We start from the raw sequence: 10,002 nt of genomic DNA, 5'->3' as shown, positions 1-10,002 counted from the left end.
TAGAAGACACATTCATAGGCCTGCAGCTCTGTCCCGGTGACTAGACTGTCCTGCCTGCTGGGCACGCGTACTTGAAGGGGTGCCACCGTCCCACGAGCCCCAAGGAGCACACCAGTAGCCATGCACAGACCGACAGATTTAATATTCGTTGCAGTTTCCAGTGATGCAGAACACAGCTGCAATGTGTTTCACGGACAAGCTGTTGGGGCAGGGGGGTGTTTCTGCGGCATGGGGCCGCCCCTGGGTTCATCTGCAGCCTCCCCTCGATGATCCTCGTCCCTAGTGTCAAGGCCTGTCGCCCCACTGCCCTGCATGTCCATGCTGTGGCAGCTGGCCCACGCCCACGGCGTGTCCCTTCCCCTCAGGAGCATCCTCAGCGCTCACCAGCTCGATGCCTGCGCCTCATTCAAGAATCACACCTGAAAAGGGCTCCCGAGGCAACAGGTATCCGGGTGTGACTGGCACTGTGGTGCAGGAAAAGGCACAGGCGGTGCGACCTAACAGCCGGACGCAGCACACATGCCCACAGGGCAGTTTCAGGATCATCATCTTTGGGAGGTTTGGCCAGGATTCCCTAATTCTCTGACCATCTGGGTCTCCTCCAGCGGCCTTCAGAGGGTTCGCAGGCATGGGACCAGTGGTGGCTGTGTAAGAGTCCACGGGGAGACAGGGACATCCGTAAGGCCAGCAGCGCTGAGGCCGTAGCCGCAGTGAGCTGGAAGTTCACCTGCCGACTCGCACCCCACACGGGCCACTCTTGACTGCTGCTCCCCGCACCGCCCAGACTGGCCTTTCAAGTAGTATTCGGCTGTAGGGTTTCGCGTCACGCATGAGGTTGGCATTTGGTGAGGGTCGGATGGGGGTCTTTTCTGGCTCCAGTATTAAGCTGTAGCGCATCTCATGCTCCTATAGGATCGGGGGTGCAGCACGTGAGCATTTCCCCTCAGGGAAATGCTTGCTGCCTGGGCCTGCCAAGGACGTGTGTCCCAAAGCTTGACATCTCACCGCCGGCCTTTCCCATCATCGCCTCTGCACAGCTGGCAGAGCCGCCTCACGGTCTGTCTCCAGGAGGAGCTCTGACTTCAACCTTTTTTTCAGCCCCTGGAGGGCAAAAACTTTATTCTTGATCCAGTCATCCACTTGGCCGCTTGAAGCCTGAATTAAAGGGCTGGTCTTTCAAATGAAGGGGGGTTAATAAAACTGATAGGTCAATTTGCAAAGTAGCCGAGATCCAATGTGTAGTTCGGTCTAAGGCCCCGGAACCCGATGGACGAGAGTGCTGCCTGCTCATGCGCTGCACCCCCGACCCTGCACGGCAAGGCCGCGCAGCCAGGGCCCTGCGGTCAGTCACTGCGCAGGCAGCTCCGTCTTCAGTAATCAGCCGGTTCGAGGGCTTCCTTTTTAAATAATCACTAGACTAAAACACAACTTCACATGAACCCTATGTTATAAAAATGTCAACTACGACCACTAGTTAACTTAAAACCTTAGTGCATAAAGAACTGAACCACAGAGGACGCGCCGGCATGTTGCCGTCTGGTTCCCAGGGCCGAGCAGGGGTCCTCAGGAAGACATGTCCAGTTCAGAGGCGGGCCTTGCCCTCTACGCACTAGACACCACTCCGGCACTTGGGGATGATGGGCCCGGTCAGGTCTGCGAGCCGCCTCTTCCTCACTGGAAAGGAACAGAAGAGAAATGAGGCAGCCAGTCTGTCAGCCCTGCAGACCAGCAGCCCCGCTGGCCCACGGAGAAAGCACCCGCATGCCTTGCACTGTTTGAGTAAAGCCTGAAGTCTGTATTGCTTTTAAAGGATGCTTAAGTGTGTGACTCCTGTCTCCAGAGGCCACACCCTTGAGCTTTACTTTGCTTCAGATAAGAGTGAAGCTCAGTTCATCATCTAAAGGAGCCCGGGCCTTAATCTCCTGGGGCAGCCCCCCAAGATCCTGATGGGACAGCCGCTTCCACCCCGAGGATCGTCCTGCAGTGCCTGCCCCCAAGTGTCCCTGCTGGACATCTTCCCCAGGGCATGGCGACAGAAACTCCAGCCACTACTCACGGAAAGAAGTAAACTGCCACAAAGGGGAAAGCTGCGAGCTGGAGACATTCGCTCGGGGTGACGGGTCCCCTTTGCTGTCACAAGGGAGCCTATAGCAATGCATTAGTGTTTGCAGCCAGACACCAAGCTGCAAGCTAGAGCCGCCACCAGCACGTGAGTGAATTCTGGGGGCCGGTAGGTGGCAGCCGAGGGGCCCCTGGTGTGGCAGAGACAGGAGGCGATGGCTGAGAGGAGTGAAAAGTCTGTACTTAGACGCCTTTTAGTTCCCGAGCTGAAGCCCTACACACACATCACATCACAACAGAGCTGCAACAAGAGCCCCATCAGCGTGTGTACGACACAGGCAGAGCCACCGGGGTGGGGTGTTGGGGCTCAGAGCGGTGGGGTGGGGGGTCTGGGGGAAACAGAACTCAGCCTATGCCTGTGCTGGACCGGTCACCACCCCAGGGTGGAAAGAGGAATTCGTGCAAATCAAAGCCAACGCCTCCTGCTGGAGAGAGGACAATGTCCATCTTAATACCTTAGGCATTGGACTGTCCACCTCCACCTCAGCAGTTCAAACCCACTGGCTGCTTTCAGTGCAGCTTGAACGTCTTCCTTCGGTACCATTGGTTCTTGCTCATATGCTTCCTCTGGAAACGGCCAGCCGCCAGTTCTTTTGGGTACCGTAACTCTGTACTTCCGTCTCCCTTGGATCTGCCTGCATCTTTCAGTATTTTGCCTGTAGAATCTTCAGGATTGCAACTCGAGACTTGGGCCTTTCTCTCTAGTCCTTTCATGTGGAACCTGCTCTGCCTTTTTGTTGTCCTAACCCAGCAGACCGCTGGTCAGTGTGTCGCACTGTGGCGGCTCGTGCACTGCTGTGATGCTGGAAGCGCTGTCACTGGTGTTCCACGTGCCAGCAGGGTCGCCCAGAGCGAGCAGGTTTCAGGGAGCTTAGGAACAGACTACGCAGAAGGGATAGGCTGTCCACATCAGGAGGATTAGTCACTGAAAACCTTGTCGGCAGCATGCCAAGCATAGGAGTCAGAGAGAGAGGTATGCCATGGCAGGGGTACAAGACATACAGAAGATCTTGGTGCGTGTTCCCGGGTGCCCTGGAAGACTTCTGTCCCAGGGAGGAGGGTGCAGTGAATAAAGCGGGCAGCTTCTCTAAGGACAGCCAGGGGAACACGGTAGCGGAATGCCAATGATGACGGCAGGGGGTGGACAGTGGGAGTAAGGGCCCTTTAAGGGCATGCTTTCTCCTGGGTCACTGGGCACTCAAGCTACTGGCCTGGTCCCACATACTGTGGCAAGAGGATGGCTTGGGCCCAGGCGTCATGGCTGAAAGCATGGGCACAGGAGAGCTGGTGCCACCCTAGTCCTGCCCTCTTGTGTAGGTGAAATAGCAGTAAGTGAAATGGGATGCGATAGTCCTACCTCAGGAGGTTACTGAAATGAGTCAGTATGACGGGACTGGGACGGCCTGAGAACAGTGCTGCCGCACACTAAGGACCACCAGCCACTCGGAGGGTCTTGGGGACAACAGGAGCCCAGCATGGGTCCTGAACTAGAGAACGAAGGTCACTGCATTGAGCCCACCAGCCGCCCAGTGGGAGACAGAGATGGTGTCTTCCCCCAGCAGGAGGTTCTGCCGGGAACACTTGTGGAGCAGCTCGATGGTGGGCTCTCGGTGGCTCTGGGTTGGCATCCACTCGACAGCATGGGCTTGGCTGGGGGTTGGGGTGCTGGGATGCTTCTGGAGAGGCTGTCCTTGAGAATAGAGCAAGCAGGGGCTTTGCTAGGACAAGGGCTTTCTGGTTTTAAACTCGTTACTTCCCCTCCTGCCTCAGGCCCGCCTGACCCCAGACACACGCCACTGTCGAACTGGGAGGCTGCCCTTCAGATGGTAAGTGGACAGTGCCTAAGGAACAGCTTTCCGGGACCTGAACAGCCGGTGGGCCTGGCTCTCAGCGGCTGTGTGGCGTTCCTGTGGGGAGAGGCAGACCGGGGATCACACCCACTGCGCCCACTGGCTCCACATGGGCTGCTCTGGAGAAGCAACCCCTGGAGTGAGCAATGGATGGATGGGCCCTGGACTTGGGCAACCTTCGGAGAAAAAGTCTGTTCTCTTCTGCGCCGTCTGGGACTTGCTTAATGTTTGTTGACCCAGAGGACTCAACCTGGTGTGTGTCCCACTGCGGCTCCCTCTGGGGCGGGTCCACCTCTGGGTTCAGGGAGGTCCTGCCTGAGTTTGCACCTGTGCCCTTCTCAGATTGACCACCAGCCTCCCCCATCCCCCTGGTTCACATTTAGTATTAATGTCTTTGAATTCCAGAAAGAGCCATGCACAGGGCAGGTCTGAATTTAACGGAAACCTGGCTGAAGAATGTCCCTTGTAGAGACAATATTGATTTCATCAGTTAACCCCCAGGGACGAGGAAGCTTCTGTTCCTTTTGAGACCCCCTCACGGGTCCTTCTCTGCTGAAGTGACAGGAACCTGCATGGGCGTGTCCTCCTTTTGCGCTGAAGCCTGTGGCTGGAGCCGGAGGACAGTGCGTCGCCCACAGTAGACCCTGCTCCTTTCCCAGCTTTGCCTCCTTGTTTGTCTCCGGCTTCCCATACCGCCGGCCAGCGTGACCAGAACAGATAGAAGAAATGCACGTGCCAGCCCCATTGCTGTTCTGGAAGTCGGTTGGTCACTGATCAACCTTTTTCCATTCCACTGCATCACGGACTCAACTGCCATATAAGAACGATACGGTGACACCTTCTTTAGCTCAAACGAATCCAACTTGCATTTACTTTGCTTTTGAAGGTGACTTTGCCACGTCTGCCTAACAAGCCATGTGCAGGTTCAGAGGCCCAGGGGCTGGGGGCTAGAGGTCGGTCGCATTGTCTGGAGAGTACTCCTCGGAGTAGAGGGAAGCGCTTCAGAAGAAGAAAGGGCCCGGATGTGGGTCTTTCTGCACCAAGTGGCCTGGCATTCGGCCAGTGTGCTGTGTGTGAGCCCTGGACCAGCCCTGGGCCCACCCTGAGCCCCAGGGATCTCAGTCTAGGGAGGGGACAGGACACAAGCCCAGAGAAGGAAAAAGGATATGTGGACAACTTGGCGGTGGAGGAGCCCCTGAGCTTCCCCTGATGCATCCGCACAGGTGTTGGAGGGGAGGGTGGGGGGAAAGCGACGCCAGCGGGCAGGGGTGGGGGTGAGGAGGGCGAGAGCAAGGGCATGGCGCGTTTCCACTCACCCAGGTCGTTGTTGCTCATCATGGCGTTGGACGCCCGCAGCCGGGGCCCCTGCTGGGTGAAGTGGTAGCCGAACTTGAGAAGCGTTGTGTTTTTTTCCAGCATGCTAACGATCTCCATTTCCACTTTGTTGCCCAGGGGCTGGCTCTTGGATCGAGAAAAGAACAATTGTTGCCATTCATTCCCTTTGACTAGGGTCTAACAGGCCTGCTCCACACAGCTGGTGGGTGGGGAAACCTTGTCATTCCCCAGTTCAAGAGCAAGGAGGGGAGGGGCTGGGCTGGCCCACCACAGTCTCTCTCTGGGCAGGTGTCCGTGTAAGGACTCCACCGGGGCGCACCCTGGAACATCCGAGCAGCGAGGACCTTCCAATCGCCCAGTCCTGGGGAGACACTAACATCCCTGCTGCCCAGGCTATAACCCATCCTAACAAGTCAGAGTTGGTTCCCATTGTTTTTAAACTCCCCAGATTGTGCAAAACTGAAAGATTTCTCCGGAGTCTCCCCCAAATATATTTTAGACTTAGGACACTGCTTGCAGCTAATGGTAAATGATGGTCAAGTCACCTTCCTGAAGGCAGTGGGCTGTCAGACTACTCTCTGGTCCTACACAGGTAGGGCCCACTCCCTGCTGTTAAGGCTTGCAGTCATCAGTTTGGTCCCTGCAGGGTGTGTTTGGCCTACTGATAATGGTTTCTATAGTGAGCCAGAGAACCTGTGAAACCAGCTCAATCACATTCAAAGTTAGGCTGCCATCCTGAATCTAGGATCCACCCATCTTGTCACATGTATACCCCCAATCCCTCCTCTTCCTATTACGTGGATACCCCTAGATGACTCCCCTATAGCACAACCCTTTCCTATTACATGTCTTCACCTGTAATTGGGGGCTTACACATCCCCAAAGAATATAAAAGTCTTGGTTAGAAATAAATCTCTCTCTGTCTCTCCACGTGGACCACCAAGTGGGGCTGAGGTGAGCATGCTACTATGAAATGTGTCTGACTCTATTATTCCCATCTCTTCTATCTCTCATGCTCTCTGTGACTTTACTATAATCTTTACTTATTATCGGTGTACAATTGCACGTACCAGATCAAGATGATGTGTTAGGGGCTGGTTTCCCTGACATCAGATGACTCCCACCGGCAGCCCATGATCCCATCTGACCTCTTGAATTTACAAATGAGAGCCATTTGAAGCCCAGAGAGGAAATGGGCTTGCCAAAGGTCGCAAGGTGAATCAGAATTGTCAGTGTTGGTTCCCTCAGCCCACTCTGGTCATATGAAGCCTCTTCCACCCCCTTCTACTGACCATATGACAAAGGGGAGAAGCATGGCAGCACAACGTTGGCAAGAACCTGTCAAGGACACGCACCACAGCCCTGTGAATCCCGCTGGGGGGTGGGGAGAAGTGAAACGGGCATTTGCCGAGAGGCGCTCGGCCAGCCACAAGTGGTGGGTTAGCTCTGTCCTAGAACGTGGACTGTAAACCAAGGATGCACCTCCCTGACCACTGCCCTGGAGAGATGGCCATGAAGTGGCCCTGCGTGGCAGAGGGGCGGGGGGGATAATCTCAGTCACAAAGCATAAAGCTCTCTGTGCTTGCATACTGAAGACAAGACAAAAGAAAGCACCTCACCGCCATCGAGCTGGTCCACTCATAGTGACTATCTGGGCCAGGATAGGTTTCTGAGACGGTAACTCTCCTCAGGCCTAGAACGCCTCGTTTTTTTTTTCTCCCAAGGAGCATCTGGTCGTTTTGAACTGCTGACCTTGTGATTAGCAGCCCAGCTCATAATCAGTGCGTATATACTTGTACTTGCCTAGAAACAAATCTAGAAGGATGCTGACGATGGGATTTAGGAGCGCTTTGCTTTCTTCCTTATCACGGCACCCAGTGGTAGTTACATAATTTCATGTCAACTTGAAGGGGAGGGGTGGAGTCCACAGCCTGAAGGTGCCTTTGTGTGGGCGGGACCTCCTCCTAAGCAGGGTCCTGGTAACCTTCCCTTCTCTCTGCCTTCACCTTCAAGGTGGTAAGCCACACAGAGACCTGCGAGAGCCCCGCGATGGATCCACATGCCTCTGCACCCACCGGCCTGTGATCTCCCTGCAGTCTGCATCATTGCATGTGGCTGCGCGAGTCTGAAGTGGGATGTATGGACTAGTATCAGACTTACAGGCTTGATCTGGACTGGGATGTTTATCAAGAAAACATCCCAACCCAGTGCTGCCCAAGCCCACAAGTCCAACAGTAACCCATTAACCTATATGTCCAACACCAGTCCACAAAGTCCTCCTCCTCTCACAAAAAAGACGCAATGATGCCGACTGCAGGAGGAAAGCAGAATAAGTGACCATGTAAGCATCTCAGAACTGGAAGGGATTTCCACACGGCTGCACCAGCACCCAGGGCTGCATCGGGGCAGGTTCATGTGGCTTCTCCTCAGGGATGTCTTACAGGAAGTGAGCCTTGCCAGCTGAAGCAGGGAACTGGCTAAGGCAGCTGCATCCTGGTCTGACCGTCAGAAAGCAAGAGACCCGAGAACTAAGAAGGCAAGGCTCACTGAGCCATTTATCCTTCTGCCCTTCAATTAACCCCACATGTGTTTATTGGCCAGGTTGGCACAATAAACTACCTCATTGGTCAACCCTAACACATAATGTGTGCATTACCATGGGTTATTGATTCAATTATGTCTCCCCCAACCCCTAAATATATGTTAACTTGGCTGGTCCATGATTCTCAGTTTTAGAGGGAATTGTCCCCTCTTTGTGGTTAGAGATAACTAGCCCACGTGTTGTAAATCCTCTATGATGTTAATGAGGCAGATGTAGAGGTTAATAAAGTGGGGTGAAATGTTTAAGATGAGGTTGTATTTTGAGTCGGTCTCTTTTGACATACAGAAGGGATTAAACAAGTGAACCACCGAAATCAGAGGGTCCCTAGTGCCACCCAAAGAGAAGAGCTGGCAGTGAAGAGTGTCCTTTGGACACGGGGTCCCTGCACCAGGAACTTCCTAGACTCCAAGGAAGATGAGGCCAAGGCCCATGGAGATCTCCTCAGAATGTTGGGCCTATGGATGCTGGAAGGAGACCAGAACTGCCCGCCCTCTCCAGCCGTGAACCCACACAGAGAGGAAGCCTTGCCCTGGACTGGTGCCAGGAATTCAAAGTCTCTAACCCTCGAGGACATACTTTCCATTATAGCCACCCAGCGTGGTCTCCCTGTTACAGCAGCATCGGGTTACTAACACACTCTGAAGAGTACAATAGCTTGTAAAAGAATCTTTAAAATAAAAGAAGCCGTAAAAGACACAGAAGACCAAGGCTTCTACTAAACACAGTTTCAAAACATAGATGGTACACAAAGGAGAGACTCTAAAAAAGTAGAGAGGAAATGGGACCTGTGAGGCCCCTCATGCACAGACCCCTCACCCCAACAACACGCCAGCTCATTCCCGCTTTTCCTTTGGCCTAGACTTCCCAGACTTGGAGCTGAAGTGCAGCCCGGAAATGCCACTGGTCCACTTGCACACGCAGAAGTTGGCATGCTCGCACCAAAGGACCAGATAAGGGCCTCCCCAGAAAGGACACAGAACTGTCAAAAATTGGCGGCAGCCCAGCTGTCCTTTAGTGGCTGACTGGCCCTCTGCCTGGTCACCCACAACTAGCACTGGCCTTCCGTGCCTGTCCCGTCCCTCAGTAACCCCATCCACCTCCGGGGCTTGGTCCTTGTTGCTCTGCTGTCTCCATGCCTTGACCCGTGCCCTCCCCCCAGGGGAACACCCTTATGCTTCTGTGTCCAGGTAGCCTTGTGCATTCAGACCCATTGCAAATGCTCCGTCCCACACAAAGCCCCTCCGGACCCTGCCCTGGCACGTCCCCTCTCCCCTTCTCCCCACCCCCAGCACAGTCTGTCTGCCTCGCTTGGTCATTTCCCTTCATAGCTGTCTCTCCAATGAGGTCTGCGCTGTCCAGTCCAGGGCACTAGCCACACGTGGCCATTTAAATTGAAAGAATGGAAATTGCGTGGCATTTAACATGCGGGTCCTCAGTCTCACCCATCAGCAGCCGTACGGCTAGTGGCTGCCATCTTGGTCGGTGCAGGCCTGGAGCGTGCCCATCACCCCAGAAAGTTCTGTGGACGGCGCTGCTCCAGGCTGAGCGGCTCTGCACAGGAATTGCCACGCACCTACGGGCCATAGGACAGAACCAAATGGAGGAAATCGGAATGTCCTGGGGGCCCAGGAGCGTGGGAGGGTGAGAGGACACACCAGTCCAGCATCCAAATGGACACCCGTGGGTCAGAGCCCAAACTCTTGACCTCGAATTGCTCCCGGCATTCTGAGTTCACCAGAGCTCAGCTGTTCAGATGGGGCTGCGAGAGCCAACCATGCAGGCCAAGGGACACTAGTAATTTTCCACCAGGCCACCTGGCAGGGCTCCTGAAAGTTCTGGGGAGAGCTCAGGTCGGTCCCCGGAGCACTGGGCACGGCCCTGGGCACTGGCTGGCTGGGCTCAGCAGATGAGGTTGCTCTCCTTTCCTGCTGCCCCATCTTGTTCAACAGGAAGCCAGGCCCCTCCCTGAAGTCGCCTAGGGAGAGAGCTTTGCTGGCCCTCAGCAGGGCTGGATGTAGCACCGGACTCCCTCTATGGAGGGGTGGCAAGGGACTGCAGCTGCCACTGCGGAGTGACCCCCGTGCAGCTCCATCC

At 55.0% G+C, this 10,002-nt stretch overlaps 1 protein-coding gene across 1 annotated transcript in view; it reads right to left on the bottom strand.

Moving 5' to 3' along the window:
• Positions 1-125: 125 nt before the first annotated feature.
• Positions 126-10,002, bottom strand: part of TMOD1 (tropomodulin 1) — a 77,129-nt gene continuing 67,252 nt past the window's right edge. The window contains exons 9-10 of the mRNA XM_075558986.1: positions 5,288-5,432; positions 126-1,674 (exon numbers count right to left, since the gene is read on the bottom strand). Coding sequence (XP_075415101.1) covers positions 1,610-1,674; positions 5,288-5,432 — 210 coding nt within the window. The 3' untranslated portion in view covers positions 126-1,609. The remainder of the gene's footprint in view (positions 1,675-5,287; positions 5,433-10,002) is intronic.

The sequence above is a fragment of the Tenrec ecaudatus genome, chromosome 10, assembly GCF_050624435.1.
Source record: "Tenrec ecaudatus isolate mTenEca1 chromosome 10, mTenEca1.hap1, whole genome shotgun sequence".
Taxonomy (NCBI): domain Eukaryota; kingdom Metazoa; phylum Chordata; class Mammalia; order Afrosoricida; family Tenrecidae; genus Tenrec; species Tenrec ecaudatus.
Note: the sequence above shows the minus strand (reverse complement) of the source record. Positions and strands in the feature narration are given on the sequence as shown.